The sequence below is a fragment of the Perognathus longimembris genome, chromosome 26, assembly GCF_023159225.1.
Source record: "Perognathus longimembris pacificus isolate PPM17 chromosome 26, ASM2315922v1, whole genome shotgun sequence".
NCBI lineage: Eukaryota > Metazoa > Chordata > Mammalia > Rodentia > Heteromyidae > Perognathus > Perognathus longimembris.
Genome location: NC_063186.1, coordinates 6,370,866 through 6,389,298, shown reverse-complemented (window position 1 = coordinate 6,389,298; position 18,433 = coordinate 6,370,866). Strand labels below are relative to the sequence as shown.

Genomic DNA, 18,433 nt, shown 5'->3' with positions numbered 1-18,433 from the left:
TCCAAAGAACTGTAATAACCAGGGGGGCAGGAAGACCCGCCCCGTGCCAGGAAGTCCCGCCCCCACACCAGCGGTGTATATATATGCTGCCTGTTGGGCGGTTCAGAGAAGGGAAAGCTGGCTGCCAGCCTGAGGAGGGAAGCGGAACAAAGTCAGAAGCCTGAGGCCTGCAGAGGAGCCTGGAGCCTGAGGCCTGTGGAGAGGTTTGAAGCCTGAGGCCTGGGGCCTGAGGGGAGGCGAGGCCTGCAGAGAGGAGGTTGGGAGGTTGAGGCTGTTGGAGGTTAAGGAGTGGAGGTTCGGAGGTCAGGGCTGGCCCGGGTTCTGGGTAATTAGCCCAGGACGAGGTAGCCGCAGGCCAGCATTTGGAGGTGGAGGGCTGTTCTGGTTCTGGGTTTGAGGTTGTAACTAAAGCCCCTCTGTAAATACAACCGCTCCCCACCTTTAGCTGGGCCTCTGTGGTTTTTCTCGCTCTCAGAACCACCAGCAACCCAAAAGTGGCGCCGTGGCTCAAAGTGGTACAGCGCCAGCCTTGAGCAAGAGCGATTAGGGACAGCGCCCCCCCCAGACCCTGAGTTCAAATCCTACCACCACCAAACAAACAAAAAAAAAAGACATGTCTCCAAATCTAAGCAACATTTAATTAGGGTTGAGAGAGCATCAGGTGTTAAACGTCTCCCTGGACCCATGATGGCTGAGGAAGACACATAAAGGCCGCAGGGTCCCAAAGGAACCGGGCTTCTTCTGGGTGAGACTGTTGCTTTTCAGCTTGCTGAGGAAGGGCTTTGAGGAAGGAGGGCCGGGACGACCTGAGGAAGATGATGGCCCACGGCTGGTGACAGGGGGCCAGGGATGGCCCAGAACGGAGGAGAACGCCTTGCTACATTTTTGGCCTTGCGTGGGGCTGGTGTGGACAGAAGGAAGTTTCTGGAAGCCAGGTCTTTCAGTGGTGTCTTGGGAGCGCAAGGCAGGGATGGCTTCTGTTCGGGGGTGGCGGGCCGTGATCCAGATTGTTCCTGGGGCTTCGCAGGTGAGGGAGTTGGTGGGTAAGTGATTTCTCCAGTAACCTCATTGATCCAGAAAAACGTGTCAAAAGGTTTCTTCCCCTGTGCAAACTGACTCTTAGACATCTCTTAAGAAGAAAAAGATGAGACGATTCAGTAGGAAGTCTTAAGGTCTCCAAATCACCCCACAATGAGAAGGAGCCTAACTGGGGAGCTCCAAGTTGTTTATTTTTGTTGTTGTTGTTACCTTATGTATTTTTTTGTATGTGCCAGTCCTGGGGCTTGAACTCAGTGCCTGGGCTGTCCCTGAGGGGTCTTTTTGTTGTTTTGTGTTGTTGTTTTTTTTTGCTCAAGGCTAATAGTGTTCTACAACTTTGAGCCACAGCACCACCACTTCTGATTTCCTGATGGTTCATGGGAGATAAAGAGTCTCACAGACTTTGCTGCCCAGGCTGGCTTTGAACTGTGATCTCAGATCTCAGCTTCCTGAGGAGCTAGGATGTGAGGCCTAAGCCCCCGTGCTTGGTGTGCTTTGCCTTCTTTAGAATGGACACAGTGATTGTTTTCCCCTTGAGAAACTTCAAGGTCAAGTGCATAGTGGGTCCCCCAGGTCAGGCAGTACCATTCAAGGTCCTGATAGATTCTCTGACCATCTCAAGCAGAGAAAAGCTTTGTCACCACCTCCTGCAGTTCCCTCCAGAAGCCAGCATTCCCAAGATCAAGGTGACTAGAAAGGAACAAGGAGAGTTGAACAGGTAGACATTGACTAAGAACTGGACAAAGGGATCAAAAACCTAAAGCTCAAGCCAGGCACTGGTGGCTCACACCTGTCATGCTAGCTTACTCAGGAGGCTGAGATCTAGAGGATCGCAGTTCAAAGCCAACTTGGGCAGGAAAGTCCCTGAGACTCTTAAGGCCAAAGAACCACCAGAAAAGCAGAAGTGGAGCTGTGGCTCAATGACAACTTCTAGGCCCTGAGTTCAGGCCTCATGACTGACAAGAAATTGAAAGCTCACCTGTTGGGAGGTTCTACGGCAGAAGAGTCTGAGAAGGGAGAACTACAAGGAGTGAGGGGAAGAGGTAGAGGGCAGCGGGATCCTAGCAACCTGATCTTTATTATGTAAGCATTCCAGACTGGTCTCAGCCAGTTTGTGCCTGTTCCACTTCATTCTGGCCCTGTCTGTCATCCTACAAGAGATTTCCCAATCTAGAATGGAGTCTGGAGTTGACCTCTGCCATCTCATGAGCACTGAAGGCTTTTTTGTTGCTTTTTACTTTTACTCCAGCCGTGGGCCTTGAACTCAGGGACTGGATGCTGTCCCTGAGTTCTTTTGCTCCAGGCTAGCGCTCTACCACTTTGAGCCACAGTGCCACTTGTGGTTTTCTGGTGGTTCATTGGAGACAAGAGTCGAGCTGAGATGAGAGGGGGGAAAGGGCCTGGGTTTATCAGCTTGCTCAGGTCTGAAACAGGGTGAGGGAGGGGTTGAAAACAGTTTCCAAAAGTAGGAGGTGGGGGGAAACTCTAAAACGAGAAGTAGAGCTGTGGCTCAAGTGGGAGAGGGCTAGCCTTGAGCAGGAAAGCTCAGGGACAGTTCAAGCTCCAAAAATGACCATGAGAGAGGGAGAGAGGGTGAGGGAGGGAGGGCAGGAGGGAGACAGGGAGAGGGAGAGAGGGGGAGAGAGAGAGAGAGAGAGAGAGAGAGAGAGAGAGAGAGAGAGAGAGAGAGAGAGAGATACTGGTCACCTTAAGCAGGATAATGGCACAGTTGAGAGGAATAAGGAATCAAGATTGTCAGAGCCCATGCTTCAACATTTTTATTTGGATATATTTTAAGCAAACAGTTGAAAAGAACCTCTCTCATATTACCTTGTTAAAAGTTCAGTCTTCTGGTAACACTTGCACTGGTTTTTAGAAAGAAAAAAACCTTGCTGGCTTTCCCCGCCTCGCCGTGTGTGTCTTCCTGATTGTACCAGCACCTCACACCGAGATGGTGAACCTGTTGGTTTGTATATCATCCGGATTGTGACTTTGTACTCTTTTTATTTTTTGGTGCTTGTCCTGGGGCTTGAACTTGGGGCCTGGGTGCTGTTCTTGAGCTTTTTAACTAAGGGTAGCACTCTGCCACTTGAGCCACAGCTCCATGTCCAGCTTTTTTGGTGGTTTCGCTGAAGATAAGCGTCTCACGGACTTTCCCACCCAGGGGTTGAGTCTGAACCACGATCCTTTAGATCTCAGCCTCCTTGGTAGCTAGGATGACAGGTATAAGCCAGCAACACCTGTCTGTGACCTTACATTCTTGTTTTTTTTTTTGAACCTGCAGCCAAACGTGCAAAACACGAATAACCAATAATGCTTACACGTCAAGATCCTAAGCAATTTACATGCATGACCTCATGAAGTGTTTCCCCCATTTCTCCTGTAGTCACCGCGAGGGTGCTACTGCTGCTTCATTCACCCACAAAGTGACCCACAAACCAATGGAAGTGACATGCACGCATTTGCACAAAATGCTCCATTTCACATGAACTGAAAGATGAATTTGTGTGTTTGCTGGTCCTGGTGTTTAAACTCAGGGCTTGGGTGCTATCCGAGGTTTTGTTTTGGCTCAAGGTTAGCCATCCACCCCTTGAACTGCAGCTCCACAGCCAACCTGAGTCCAAGCCCCAGGACTGGCAAAAAGAAAAGAAAAACTCCCTCCCCTGACATGGCTGATGGAAAATCGTTACTGATTCCTTCGAAGATGCAACTAAGTGCAAAAATCCCAGCATGGCAAGGAGAAAAATAAGCACTCAGCCCTGGCTTCACAGAATCCTTGGTGAGGCTAGAGTAACAGACAACAGCAAACCCAGAGGTGACTGGCAGAGCAAAACGCAGGCTTGAGGCAAGGGCCAGGCTCTGCTCTGCACTGGGCAGATGGAGACAGCATGAGGCAGGCCAGGCCAGGGGTATGAAGGGAAAAGTGATGAAGTCAAACTCAACGGTACACCAAAATGTTCTGTAGATAATACCAAGTAGGCTTTTATTAGTGCTTATAACATTACTTATCAAATTAAGGAATATTTGGATCAGGTAAGGGGAACCGACAGTAGTATCCCCCCAAAAAAATACATATATATTTGGGGGGGGGTGAGGTGAGCAGGAAGGTCGGTCCTAGGACTTGAACTCCAAGCCTGAGCTCTGTCCCTGAGCCTCTTTGTGCTCAAGGTTAGCGCTCTATCATCACTTTGAGCCATAGCATCACTTCCTGCTTTTTCTGAGTAGTTTATTGGGAGATAGGAGTCTCCATGGACTTTCCTACCCAGGCTGGCTTTGAACTGCAATCCTCAGATCTGAACCTCCTGAGTAGCAAGGATGACAGGCATGAGCCACTGGTACTCAGCTTAATCCTAAAATACTAAGGGCTATTTTCTTTTTTTTTTTTTTTGCCAGTCCTGGGGCTTGAACTCAGGGCCTGAGCACTGTCCCTTGGCTTTTTGCTTAAGGGAAGCACTCTACCACTTGAGCCACAGATCCACTTCCCGCTTTTTTTCTATATTATGTGGTGCTGAGGACTTGAACCCAGGGCTTCATGTATACGAAGCAAGCACTTTACCACTAGGCCACATTCCCAGCCCATTAAGGGCTATTTTGAGAGGATTTCTGTTGTTTCTGACTTCATGCTTTATATATTTAAGAAACCTGTCTGGAATGTTTTGTTGTTTCTTTTTAAGAAAAAAAGTGTGTTATTGTATTCTCAAAACAATAGTAAAAACACCTATTGGGAGCCGGTGGCTCACGCTTGTAGTCTTATCTACTCAGGAGGCAGAGATCTGAAGACGACAAAGAAAAGTTCATGAGACTTACCTCCAATGAACCACTGAAAAACTGCAAGGGGAGACATGGCTCCAAGTAGAACACTATCCTTGTGCAAAAAAACACAAAACACAGAAAAAACACATTCAGGGACAGCACCAAAGAACCCACACCAAAAAACCAAAACATGAAAAACCCTGGCAGGATAGGAAGGTGACACTAACTTGGTGGCACCAAGAACAGAATGAAGTGTGAAGCATGAACAGAATGGTGTAGCACCAACTGACATGAGAGCAATACAAACATTGCAGGACCTGGCCCATCACCTCCTCTTCTAGCTGCTTTATCCAGCCTGCCTATAGCTGAGCCATCCCTAAGCCCCTAGCAGACATCCAAAAAGCCCAAGATAGGAAACTTGAGTCTCAGAACTTCTCAAGAAGCAGCTGGGAAGACGACAAGGGTTTTTTGTTTTGTTTTGTGCGAGTTTTAGGGTATGAACTCAGGGTTTGGATACTGTCGCTGCGCTGCTTTTGGCTCAAGGCTGGTGCTCTGCCACTTGAGCCACAGCTCTACTTCCGGCTGCTTTCAGTAGTTTATTGGAGATAGAGTCTCATGAACTTCTCCTGCCCAGGCTGGCTTTGAGCCCCGATCCTCAGATCTCAGCCTCCCAAAGTAGCTCAAGATGAACAAGGCAGGAGCTACTTGGTGCCTGCTTCAGGCTAAATCTTAAATATGGTTTTTCATATGCCGAGCCAAATTTGAAGTCCACCTAAAAGTCTTTCCACACACTTTACATTTGAAGGGCCTCTCGCGCGTGTGAAATCGCTTGTGGCTCAGGAGTAGCGAACGCTTGCCGAAGGCCTTGCCACAGAGATGACATTTGTGGCGCTTTTTCTCTGTGGATCTGTTCTGGAGTGCGGGGATCGTGGATTCCTGAGTGGAAGGGCCTTCATAGCTCTCAAGAGGTTTTGTTCCACGTGGTTTGTATTCCTGGACAGAAGCCTCTGGGTCTGCCATGGCTAGTAGGGTGTGTTTGGGCTGGGCCACCCTGGTGCGTGGTTTCTGGTGAAGAGCAAAAGTGTGCAATTCCCTGAAATCTTTCCCACACCACTGACTCGTGAAAGGCCTCTCTGTGGCATGAACTCTTTGGTGGTTCAAGAGGCGATAATTCCGATCGTAAGATTTGCCGCACAAATTGCATTTATAGCGCTTCTCTCCACTGTGGATGCCCATGTGATCTAAGAGGCTTCGCTTCCGGGTAAAGGTTTTCCCGCATTCTTGACACCAGAAAGATTTCCCATCACTGAGGACTTCGGGCTGTGGGCCTGGCGCCTCGTCAGGGGCAAGGCGATACTTGTAGTGGAGGCCGGGCGAATGCTGCCTCTGGTGTCGATAGAGATTCGAAGTCCAGCGGAACGCTTTCCCACACTCCTTGCAGTGATAGGGTTTCTCCCGCGTGTGAACACGCTGGTGGATGAGAAGGAAGGAGTGATGACGGAACACTTTGTCACACTGGTTACATTTGTAGGGCTTTTCCTCTATAGTCACACTGCCCAGAGGCATGGCAAATGCTGCCTCCTGACTCAGAGGTGGCCGGCCTTGCGTTTTTCTCTGAATGGCATGATTCTTCTTATGAACGATGAACGCCGAGCGGAAGGCAAATCCTTGGCCACATTCGTTACACTGGTAAAGCTTGTCACGGGTTTGAATTATCTGGTGTTCCCGGACTTTTTTCTTTGGATTGAAAGTGTTTGCACGAGGGGGCCGAGGGCAAGTTTTCTCCTCTGTGGGGGGCTCTTGGGGCTGGCTGCCCTGCCTCTGCGGGCCGCCTTCTTTGTCCTCATCTTCTTCTTCTTGGTGCTGCCTCACGTGGCGATTAAAGTTGGACCTCCACCGAAAACTTTTCCAGCACCTGCCACATCTGTACGGCTTCTCCTTGGTGTGGATCCGCTGGTGTTCGAGAACGTAGGATTTGCAATGGAACGACTTCCCACAGTGGCTGCAGTCCAAGAATTTCTCCCCATTCTGGTGCCTCACGTGATAACCCGGCCCTGCTTCTTGGTACAGCTCGGGGGCACACATCTGTTTCACGTGAGTGTGCTGGTGCAGGCGGTAAGCGGACAACCGCAGGAAAGCTTTCTCACAAAAACTGCACTTGTAAGGTTTCACCCCCGTATGGATTTTCTCATGGCGCAAACAGTTCGAATGCCACTTGAAGGCTTTCTCACACACCCGACATTTAAAGGTTTTCTCGGGTGTGGGCAGCCTTGGATGAAACAGGAGATGGGAGCTAGGATGAAAGGGGGTCCCACAATCACTGGATGTGTTCAGCATCCCCAGGATATCAGGGGGCGGCTCCTGGTGGAGAGGGGAGGGGAGGCTGACGCTTTTCCCATAGGCGTCCTTTTCACTCTCCTTCGGAGGCGCGCTCAGTGCTCTCTGCGCATGTCTGAGCCCTTTCCCGTATTTCTTGTAATCGTAAGGGTGTGAGTTTTTTCTGAATGGCCTGCCACAGCCATGTTTGAAGGATCGCTTTTTTCTGGAAGTTTTCAAACAGGTGTTGTGCTTTAAGTCCAAAGTATTACTTTGTCCTGACCCTTGAGACTTGTTTCCTGTGCTGGGACCATCGGCGGTCTCTTCTGTCTTCACTCTCACACGGATGGGACTCCCACAGGCCTTATGGACTTTGTTCTTCTTCTGTTCCACAGAGTCTCGGAGTCCTGTTCCCTCTGGGGTATCCGTTACAGGATGTCCAGCTGGTACAGCGGAGGGCCCAAGGGGTTCTAGAGAGGTCTGTGTTTGGCTTGTCTGAAGCTGGAGTTCACCTCCTAACCAAAAGTAAAATGAGAGAAATGTATTCACTTCCCATCTCTGGAATGGGAGAAAACACAATGGGGCCCTAAGGCATCATGACCCAGGGTTGGTGAGGTTCATGCCTAACCCTCAATACCTTTATCAACAGCCTGGATCGTCGGGTGCTCGCTGGTGGCTCAGGCCTGACACCCTAGCTACTCAAGAGGCTGAGATCTGAGGATTGTGGTTCCTAGCCAGCAGGGGCAGGAAAGTCCTGGGAGACTCTTACCTCCAATGAACCACCAGAAAACGGGAAGGGGAGCTGTGGCTCAAAGTGGTAGAGCGCTAGTCTTGGGTGAAAAAGCTCAGGGATAGTTCCTACAGCATAAATTCAAACCCCATGACTGACAATAAATAACAACAACAAAAAGAGTAGACAGAGAAGGGGCAGGATCAAGTGTGCTTTCTAGAACTCACCTTCAGGGCAGGCAGTATCAGTCTTTTCCTCAGGCTGAACTGTGTAGACATTCAGGCCCCAGGGCTCTCTTGCCTCCAGCCATGAGATCACAGCAGGTTTGGAAAATGACCCCACTGCACAAAAGAGAATGAAGATGGGACAGGAGAGAGGTCACACAGGACACGCACCCTCATGTCCTGGTGGAGGAGGGACAGTCAAGAAGGCCAAGGACAGCAGACCTGGCAGGCATATGGGAGAGCCCTGCACAGACACAAGAGAGGCTAAGGAAAGTGCAAGTGAGCTGGGCGCCCGGGGCTCCCGCCTGTCACCTCAGCAACTCAGGAGGCTGAGATCTGAGGATCATGATTCAAAGCCAGCCAGGGCAAAAACAAAATGGATCCGACTCTCATCTCCAGTGAACCACCCAAAAGCCGGGCAGAAGCCTGAGGATGTTGAAGACTTACGCAGAGAAGCCAGGGTCCCGTAATTCTCCAGCATCACATCCTGGTAGAGGTTTCTCTGAGCAGAGTTCAGGCATCCCCACTCATCCTGGGAGAAAGTCACCTCCACGTCCTTGAAAGTCAACACCTCCTGAAAATACATGGTGCCTGAAAGCTGGCCTGCAGCGCCCAGCCCTCACAAAGACAGGCATGGCTTCCCTAAGGCTGAGACAACACTGGGACAGACCAGCAGCAGGGCAAGACTTGAATCACTGTGGACTACCGGGGTGCAGTGTGCTCTCAGGGACATAGATTTCTGGATGTGAGCTCACTGGGCTGAGAAACTCCAGCAAAGGAGCCGCACTGCTGTCTTGGGAAGCAGGGATATCACCAAGGACAAAGGCCCTGGGGCTCACCTGGGGGGCTGGGCTGTCAGGGACCTGGTAGGGTTACCTGGTCTCCTGGGCTTTCCTCTTCCTGAGAAGGTTCAGACACCTGGACACTAGGAGTATCTGAAGGAGAAGAAAGTGCCATGAGAGAGATGCCCCCACACTGGACACCCCCACTGAAAAACGCACTTGTCTCCATGTCTAGATCCCCGAGCAGCACAGATTGCTGGGAACCCCCCAGTGGACAGGTGCTCAGTGTATGCTAGGGGTGAGGAAAGGAGGGAAGCTGAAGTACAATGGCAGAAAGAGCTAGACAGGCATGGGTCCGAAGGAGATGGAGAGCCAGGGGCCAGTGGCTCACACCTGTAAGCTCAGCCACTCAGGAGGCTGAGATCTGAGGACTGTGGTTCAGGAAGTGGCACTGTGGCCCAAGTGGGAAAGCACTAGCCTTGAGCCAAAGAGCTCAGGGGCAGTGCCCAGGTCCTGAGTTCAAGCCCCAGGACTAACAACAAGGAAACAACAAAAAAGGAGGTGGGAGACATAGAGCTAAGGCAGAGACTCTTGGGAGGGGATGACAAGATAGGATGACAGCATAGGAAATGAGACAATAAGGCTGGGCTCTAAGAGCCACACCGTAAATACCAGATTGCCCAGACAGGGAGTCATGTGCTCCAATTTCACCGGAAGGCTCCAAGCGGTCACAGGGAACCGAGCCACTGCTGAGAGGGGACAATGAGGGGCCTATCTGTGCGGACTTCAGGGTTCCTGTGCCTAACCAATGCACATCCGGGCTCTGGGCAGGGCATGGATCCTGGAAAAAAAAGGAGAAAAAAAAAAAAAGATTGTGAGCGGATCCCCGTGTGACTCAGAAACCTAGAAGCCACATGGTCAACCTCTAAAGACCATGAGCTAAGAAATTACCTGCAAGCCCCACTACCACCCTTCTTTGAGTGCTGACCTTGGGGCTTGAACTCAGAGCCTGGGTGATGTTCCCCAGCTTTTTTTGCTCAAGGCTAAGTGCTCTACCCCTCAATCTAAAGCTCCCCTTGCGGCTTTTTGGTGGTTCATTGGAGGTAAGCGTCTCAAGGACTTTCCTGCCCAGGATGGCTGTGAACGGCGATCCTCAAGATCTCAGCCTCCTCGGTGGCTAGGATGACAGACGTGAGCCTGCAGTGCCTGGCTTGCAACCCCCCTCCCCCGCCCCGCCTTTTTAAAATCTCCAGGAAGGGGAAAGAGTAAGCAGGAAGCCCAGGGGAAGCCCATCCTACTCTCAGCTTCCCTGGCTCTGATGAAGGCTGGGAGTGGAGGTGGAACAGATTCCTGCTCAACCTAGGAATTAAGGAATTAATTAATAATTAAGGAATTAAAGGCCTGAGTCAAATCCAGAGTATCTTCCAGCATTTCCATATGCCCTGATGTGCAGAAGGACCTCAAAGAAGGCCAGCTAAGGAGGAGGGCCAAGCCTGGCTGGTGTTGGTGGCTCACACCTGTAATCTAGCTGCTCAGGAGACTTGAGATCTGAGGATCACAGTTCAAAGTCAGCCTGGGCAGGAAAGTCCATGAGATTCTTACCTCTGATGCACCAAAAAGGGGCCAAGCATGGTGGCTCATGCCTGTCATCACAGCTACTCAGGAGGTTGAGATCTGAGGACTGTGATTCGAAGCCAGCGGGGCAGAAAAATCCAGGAGACGCTCATCTCCAAGGAGCCACCAGAAAACCAGAAAATGGAACTGTGGCTCAAAATGGCAGAGTGCTAGTCCTGAGCAAAAAAAACACAAAAAAAACAGCTCAGGGACAGGTCCCAGGCCCTGAGTTCAAGCACCAGGACTGACCAAAAAAAAAACAGAAAGAGAATGGGGAAGAGGGGAGATTTCCCTTCAAGCTGACAGCTCAAAAGGGCTGTGCCAACCTTAACTAGACGTTTAAGGCACAGAATTCAGATGGTACCACTTACCCTCTGTGACATCCCCCCCATGTCCCGCTGTAACTCCTCGAGGAGTGCAACCACTTCCTGGCCACTCATGGGGTTATGGAGCTGCACCCAGGTCCGGAGCTCCCCAGGCAGGATGCTCAGGAACTGCTCCAACACCAGCAGCTCCAGCATCTGGGCCTTCGACAGAACATCAGGCCTCATCCACCAGCGGCACAGTTCTCGGAGACGACTCAGAGTTTCTAAGGGCCCAGAAGATTCGTGGTAGCGCAGCTGGCGGAACAGCTGGCGGAACAGCTCCTGGCCGGCATGGTTGAGGGTCTGTGGCCTGGCAGTCTTCCCCAAAGTATATCCCTCTTCATCTTCTTTTTCCTCCTTCTTTACCTTTGAAAGGCGCCCCCGTCCCCTTGATGCCTGGACCTGCACTGGATGAACAGAGTTCCACCTGCCTGGAGGCATCGTTCAAGTTCAAAGTCCATGCAGCTGGGGGCAAAACGGGTCTGCAGCATTTGCTGTGGGACTTCTGAGTCTTTTGGAACAGGAGACCATTGGCAGGAATGTCCGGACCATTGGGCAGGAGACCTAAATAATCGACATTCCTGTTAAGAAGGGGACACATAAGAAAAAGATGGCCCTCAGACGCAGGTAGCTCCGTGCTGTCTACAAAGGATCATCTCCACATAAGAGGAAGGGACATGCGCGCAGCGGCTGCACAAATGTTTTCATCAACATGGAAACATCCCAGAGTACAATTAAAATGTGATAATAATAAAAATAAAAGACAAACGGTGCTCATTCCTGTAATCCTAGCTACTCAGTAGGCTGAGATCTAAGGATAGTGGTTCAAAGCCAGCCTGGGCAGGCGAGTCCATGAGACTCTTTATCTTCAATGAACCACCAGAAAGCTGGACCTGGCCCTATCAGAATGGTAGAGCACTAGCCTGGAGCTGCAGAGCTCAAGGGAGAGCTCAGGGACAGCACCCAGTCCAAGAGTTCAAGCCTCACAATCAACAACAACAACAAAAATCCCAGTATCAGCCCCCCCCCCCCAAAAAAGCATTAAATACTTACTGGCTTTTCTTTTTTTGCAAGTCCTGGGCTTGAGCTCAAAAGTGTGAGCACTGTCCCTGAGCTTCTTTTGCTCAAGTCAAGCACTCTACCACTTAAGCCATATTGCCACTTCTGGCTTTTTTTTGTAATTGGAGATAAGAATCTCATGGAGAGCTGGGGATATGGCCTAGTGGCAAAGAGTGCTTGCCTGGTATACAAGAAGCCCAGGGTTCAATTCCCCAGCACCACATATACAGAAAACGGCCAGATGTGGTGCTGTGGCTCAAGTAGCAGAGTGCTAGCCTTGAGCAAAAAGAGAAGCCAGGGGGCTGGGGTTATGGCCTAGTGGCAAGAGTGCCTGCCTCATATACATGAGGACCTGGGTTCGATTCCCCAGCACCACATATACAGAAAATGACCAGAAGTGGCGCTGTGGCTCAAGTGGCAGAGTGCTAGCCTTGAGCAAAAAGAAGCCAGGGACAGTGCTCAGGCCCCGAGTCCAAGGCTGGCAAAAAAAAAAAAAAAAAAAAAAAAAAGAATTGCATGGACCAACTTGCCTGGGCTGGCTTCCAACCAGGATCCTCTGATCTGAGCCTCCTGAATAGCTAGGATGGCAGGTGTAAGCCACTGGCACCTATAAATGAACTCCCAAAATATGGAAACAAGAAACCTTTCCTTTTAATATTTTTATATTTTTATTTTTTGATGATTCTGTCTTTTCCTTATATATGGTGTATTCACAAATCTATCTTTGAAAGGGTGCAGGGAGGACACAGAACTTGAGGGAAAAAGGGTGAAAAAGTGCAGGAGTGGAGCTCACTGGACACTGGTGAAAGTGAATTATACAACTCGTGGGTGGAAATGGGAGGGAGGGACTGGGAGAGAATGAAGAAGCTGTGTACCAAAGGAAATGTACTCAGCTGACTCATCCTAATCCCTATGTACATCACCACTATAACAATGTAATTTTTTTCGGCTGTGATAACAATGTAATTTTTTTTCGGCTGTGATAACAATGTAATTTTCTTCGGCCTTGGGGCTTGAACTCAGGGCCTGGGTGCTGTCCTTGAGCTCTTTTGCTCTACCACTTTGAGCCACATCTCCCCTTCTGTTGTTTTTGTTTTTCTTTTTTGCCAGTCCTGGGGCTTGAACTCAGGACCTGAGCACTGTCCCTGGGGGCTGTAGCTGCACCGCAGGGCTCTGAGGGGCGAGGGATGAAGAAGGAGATGGAGAGATGGCTAATGATAATGACACAACGCTGTTTATTCTAGTAAAAGCCTTAGCTATATACACTTTTTATATTTGTCAAATGTTTGCATAATATTGCTCTAGGGCTCACAGTATCAAAAAGTGCAGACACAGGGCATCCTTCCTCATTCTATTTCCATCAATCTTTATCCACCATAGTCCCTTCAGTTAAAGAACATAAGCACCCAGGCCCAGAACCTAAAAGGAACACTCCCTCAAACCAGAAAAGGGCAAGTACTTGCAGCCCTAAGGGTTGGAGCTAATGGCAAAGCCCACATCTTTCCAGCTCCTAGCACTCTAGGGCTTCTTTTTGCTCAAGGCTAGCACTCTACCACTTGAGCCACAGCGCCACTTCTCCCTTTTTCTGTAGATGTGGTACTGAGGAATGGAACCCAGGGTTTCGTGCATGAAAAGCAAGCACTCTACCACTAAGCCAAGCCACATCCCCAGCCCATGAGCACGTTTATTTTTGAATGTCACCCCTTCCTTCTTTCCTCATGTCTCTGCCCGTAAGATTGTTTTTTTTTCTTTTTGAGCTGATGTTTGCCACCTCGCAGCATTAAGAAAGCATACATTGGGGCTGGGAATGTGGCCTAGTGGCAAGAGTGCTTGCCTCCTATACATGAAGCCCAGGGTTCAATTCCCCAGCACCACATAATATAGAAAACGGCCCAAGTGGCGCTGTGGCTCAAGTGGCAGAGTGCTAGCCTTGAGCAGAAAGAAGCCAGGGACCGTGCTCAGGCCCTGAGTTCAAGGCCCAGGACTGGCAAAAAAAAGAAAACAGAAAGAAAGCATGCATTGCCAGGCACTGGTGGCTCATGCCTGTCATCCTAGCTACTCAGGACGCTGAGATCTAGGATCACAGTTCAAAGCCAGCCCAAGGAAGGAAAGGCGATGAGACTCTCTCCACTAAAACTTCCAGAAAAGCTAGAAATGGAGCTGTAGTTCAAGTGGGGGAGTGCTAGCCTTGAGCACCAAAGCTCAAGGGCAGCACCTGCGCCCAGAGTTCAAACCCTGAGTTTTACATTTTACTCATAATCCAATACAATGAATTGAAACCTCTTCCTATTACGTACTCAAATAAAAAAAACAAACCAAAAAGAACCCTGCACATTATATTTTAATGATTCTTCAAAGACAATTACCCTCACAAGATTTTGTCTACTTTTGTGCTCAAATACCACCTGGGGCCTATTTGGGGAGTGTGATGTTAGTGTGCACGGTGGGCAATACCCAGCAAACACAATGTCTTAACGATCCTTCCAAGGGAAAGAAAAAGCCCGTATAACCCCAGGTGGCCCGGAACTATTTGTCCCGGGGTGAAACATTCCGTCAGGGTTTGCCCCCCAGTCCCCAGCCTATCCCGGACCGCATCCGGTCCCCCAAAAGACACCTGCTTCCTTGTTTGGCCCCATGTAAGGCCTCGCTCCATCCCCGAGTGCCTTCTAACAGTTCTCGCCTGCTGAGATCCAGTCGGGCCTGTCCTGGCCTCTCCAATTGCCTCACACGTGTCAGCGGTGCCATTTTTGCCACACGGCACACGGTGTGGTGAGGGGGCCCTCACCTACTGCAGGCCCCTGGGTTCGAATCTCGCATGGGAGATTAGAAAGGAGGTAATAGCAGTACGAATTACTCAATGCCACTAAATCACGTATTTCCGCCACCCCCCCCCCATGGTAAAATACGGGCAAGCGCGACAGGTGGAGCTTGTTTTTCCGCTGGTCCGTTTGTTTAAAGCACAACCGTTGGGGGGGGGGGGGGAATGATGAACACGGCTAGGTTGTGAAAGGGGGATCGCGTGATCGAACCCGAGAAACGTTTCCAGTGTAACCGTTCTTCTCCTCCGTGAGGCCGGGGAATCAGGCTTTCGGGGAGGACTAGGCCCAGAGCCGCGGACTCCGCCTCCGTTCCACCCGGGTGCCCCGCAGACCCCACGCCCTCCCGATCGGCGGTGTGGATCCCGGCTTCCCGGGGGTCGCAGCCACGCTCGGGAATCCACACCGGATCACTTACCGGATCCCGCCGCCAACGGCGCCGTCACACACCGATGGCGGCTCGGCGGCTCCCTCAGCGGCCCGGAGCGGCGCCACGGCCCCCTCGGCTACCCGGCGCGCCCACGTCCCGCCCACCCCGGATCGCGCCTGCGCACCACCTCCCAGGCGCCTGCGCACTACCTCCCGGGCGCCTCCGCCGCCTCTCTAGGACGCTGGGAGGACTGGCCTCTCCACTCCTCCCTCCACCCAAAGGCCTCCTCAGGATTCAGAAAACATAGGTACTGTCAGGGTAGCTTAGGGGTAGAATGCTTGGGTACGATGATTGTAGGCCTTGGGGTCGATTCCTCAGTCCGACATAAGTAAAACTGTAGTACTAAAATTGTATTTTTAAAAAAAATAAGGGGGCTGGGAATATGACATAGTGGCAAGAATGCTTGCCTTGTATACATGGGTTCGATTCCTCAGCACCACATGTATAGAAAATGGCCAGAAGTGGCGCTGAGGCTCAAGTGGCAGAGTGCTAGCCGTGAGCAAAAAGAAGCCAGGGACAGTGCTCGGGCCCTGAGTTCGAGCCCCAGGACTGGCAAATATTTAGAAGAAGACTGGATCTGGCTATGTGTTGCTGTTAGAAGGATCTATTCATTTTTCTCTTGTGTACTGAAATCAAAATAAAAGAACCTGAAAACTCCTAAGAGACTGGGGGTTATGGGTTGTGAAGCTGGATTAAGTTCTCCAGGAAGTATAGAGTGTCATGATTGTTAGGAAAAATGGAGGAGCAATGTAGGAATAGGCTGGACTCGCTTCTCAACAGGCTAGAACTGTTTCTTTAGAAACAATGGGAAGGGATGTTGTGGGAGAAGGTGGAGTTGGAGGTTGGGCTTATATTAAGGAAACAGAAAAAAAAAATTAAATCAGGCTATGGTCTGTTGGGGGCCAAGGGTGGGCGGACACCAGGCAAGGTCCAGTATGCAATGTTCCAGCTTGAGGTGTTCCAGCTAAACCAAGGTGGATGACTTGCCTGTGATCAAACATTTGAGCCTGCACCTCCTGTTTGAGACTCCCACACCAAGAAATTCACCTTTAGTCCTACCTAAGGAGACTGAGCCATCCCAAGTAAGCAGAAAGCCGCTTGACCCAGAGCTGCTTGGTCCTTGCAAACGAAAGGAAGGAGAGCGATCAAGCATAGTTGTTACTCAATTTGCATCTTTTAGTTTAGGAGAAATTCCAGAGATAGATTTACAGTAAATAAAGAAGTTAAATGGGTATTCAGTAAATACCAATTACACTCAGAACCAAGAATTTTGCTTGCTTGAATGGCTCATTGCTCTGTTAACTGGAGTTACTGGAATTATACTTACTATTTGTACTTATGTGTACTACCACCTGCCAGTTCTGCTTCTGTATGTCTGCTTGCTATCACATGCATTACCCGATTGGCTGAGTGCTGGTGACTTTACTGTCCCTGGGGGGGCTGGGATGCTACAGGGTTTTGCTCGACCTGGGGGAATAAGGCTGGGGTCAATGATTTAATTTTAACTTTTAGCTGGTTAGGCTTGGTGCTTTGATGCAGAACTGATGGCAGGGAAGTCATAACTTGGAGAATGCCTTGTTCCTGGTTCTCTTTGTCTCGGAGAATGCTTAAATGAGCAGTCACAATCCATCGCTATTTTTCTTGACCAATCATTTGCAACAACCAGTTCTGGTTGGTAACATGTTTGTTCTTTTTTTTTTTCCTGTTTTAAAATAATTATTGTCGGGGCTGGGGATATAGCCTAGTGGCAAGAGTGCCTGCCTCGGATACACGAGGCCCTAGGTTCGATTCCCCAGCACCACATATACAGAAAATGGCCAGAAGTGGCGCTGTGGCTCAAGTGGCAGAGTGCTAGCCTTGAGCGGGAAGAAGCCAGGGACAGTGCTCAGGCCCTGAGTCCAAGGCCCAGGACTGGCCAAAAAAAAAAAAATAATAAAATAAATAAATAAATAAATAAATAAAATAATTATTGTCAAACTGATATACAGAGCGGTTACAGTTTCATACATTAGGCATTGGATACATTTCTTCTACTGTTTGTTACCTCCTCCCTCATTCCCCCCTCCCCCTTCCCTTTCCCCCCATGAGTTGTTCAGTAGATTTACACTAAACAGTTTTGCAAGTATTGCTTTTGTAATCATTTGTCTTTTTTACCCTGTGTCTCTCAATTTTGGTATTCCCTTTCAGTTTCCTAGTTCTAATACCTGTATATGGTTTCCAATGTACTCAGATAAGATACAGAGATAGTGCAGGTACAACCACAGGAAAGGGATACAAGAGGATCATCAATAATAGAAGCTACGGTTTCACATCGCATGTTGAAAGTAATTACAACAGTGATATAACAGTGGTTTCCATAACATGGAGTTCATTTCACTTAGCATCATCTTTTGTGTTCATAAGGGTATAGCTATGGGCTTTTGTGATCCTCTGCTGTGACTAGCCTAAACCTGTGCTAATAATTCTCTATGAGGGAGACCATAGAGTCCATGTTTCTTTGGGTTTGGCTCACTTCACTTTGTATAATTTTTTCCAAGTCCTTCCATTTCCTTACAAATGGGGCAATGTCATTCTCTCTGATAGAGGCATAAAATTCCATTGTGTATATGTACCACATTTTCCTGATCCATTCATCTACTGAGGAGCATCTGGGTTGGTTCCAAATTCTAGCTATGACAAATTGTGCTGCAATGAACAGAACATTGTTGTGCTGGTGGCCCATTGCATTCTTGTGGCTATCAAAACTCTGGAACAAACTCTGGGCTCAAATCCTTTGTGTGTGTGTGTGTGTGTGTGTGTGTGTGTGTGTGTGTGTGTGTGTGTGTACTCAGGCTTAAACTCAAGGCCTGAGCACTTTCCCTTAGCTTTTCCACTCATGGCTGGAGCTCTACCATTTGTGCCCCAACACCACTTGGGGTGGGGAAGTACTGGAGAGATAGGAGTCTCACAGATTGTTCTGTCTGGGCTGGTTTTAACTGTGATCCTCAGATCTTAGCCTCCTGGGGGCCAGATTTGTGTGTGTGTGTGTGTGTGTGTGTGTGTGTGTGTGTATGTGAGAGAGAGAGAGAGAGAGAGAGAGAAGTGGGGCTTGAACTTGGGCCTGGGCACTGTCCTTAAGCTCTTTTTTTTTTTTTTTTTGGCCAGTCCTGGGCCTTGGACTCAGGGCCTGAGCACTGTCCCTGGCTTCTTCCCGCTCAAGGCTAGCACTCTGCCACTTGAGCCACAGCGCCGCTTCTGGCCGTTTTCTGTATATGTGGTGCTGGGGAATCGAACCTAGGGCCTCATGTATCCGAGGCAGGCACTCTT

The 18,433-nt window shown here is 49.7% G+C and overlaps 1 protein-coding gene across 3 annotated transcripts; it reads right to left on the bottom strand.

Annotated features, from left to right (window-relative positions):
* Nucleotides 1-5,343: 5,343 nt before the first annotated feature.
* On the bottom strand, nt 5,344-15,194 carry Znf445 (zinc finger protein 445). Of its 3 annotated transcripts, none has more exons than XM_048334564.1 (7): nt 15,116-15,194; nt 10,829-11,386; nt 9,516-9,684; nt 8,938-8,996; nt 8,509-8,635; nt 8,065-8,178; nt 5,344-7,622 (listed from the first exon to the last, which is right to left on the bottom strand). In XM_048334564.1, exons 2-7 carry the CDS (start codon nt 11,261-11,263, stop codon nt 5,521-5,523), a joined length of 3,006 nt encoding a protein of 1,001 aa, XP_048190521.1. In that variant the 5' UTR covers nt 11,264-11,386; nt 15,116-15,194; the 3' UTR covers nt 5,344-5,520. The 3 variants fall into 3 exon arrangements, with proteins under 3 accessions (XP_048190521.1, XP_048190520.1, XP_048190522.1); XM_048334563.1 differs by having other exon boundaries at nt 10,829-11,403; nt 15,116-15,134; XM_048334565.1 differs by having other exon boundaries at nt 9,555-9,684; nt 10,829-11,403; nt 15,116-15,134.
* Between the last annotated feature and the right edge of the window lie 3,239 nt (nt 15,195-18,433).

Bases quoted from the DNA above. Each gene is read 5' to 3' on its own strand.
- Znf445 (XM_048334564.1), bottom strand. From the start codon at position 11,263: ATGCCTCCAGGCAGGTGGAACTCTGTTCATCCAGTGCAGGTCCAGGCA. The intron at 8,636-8,937 runs GTAACCCTACCA...ATGTATTTTCAG, and splicing joins AGGAAAGCCCAGGAGACCAG to GAGGTGTTGACTTTCAAGGA. The intron at 8,179-8,508 runs GTAAGTCTTCAA...TCTTTTGTGCAG, and splicing joins CGGGACCCTGGCTTCTCTGC to TGGGGTCATTTTCCAAACCT.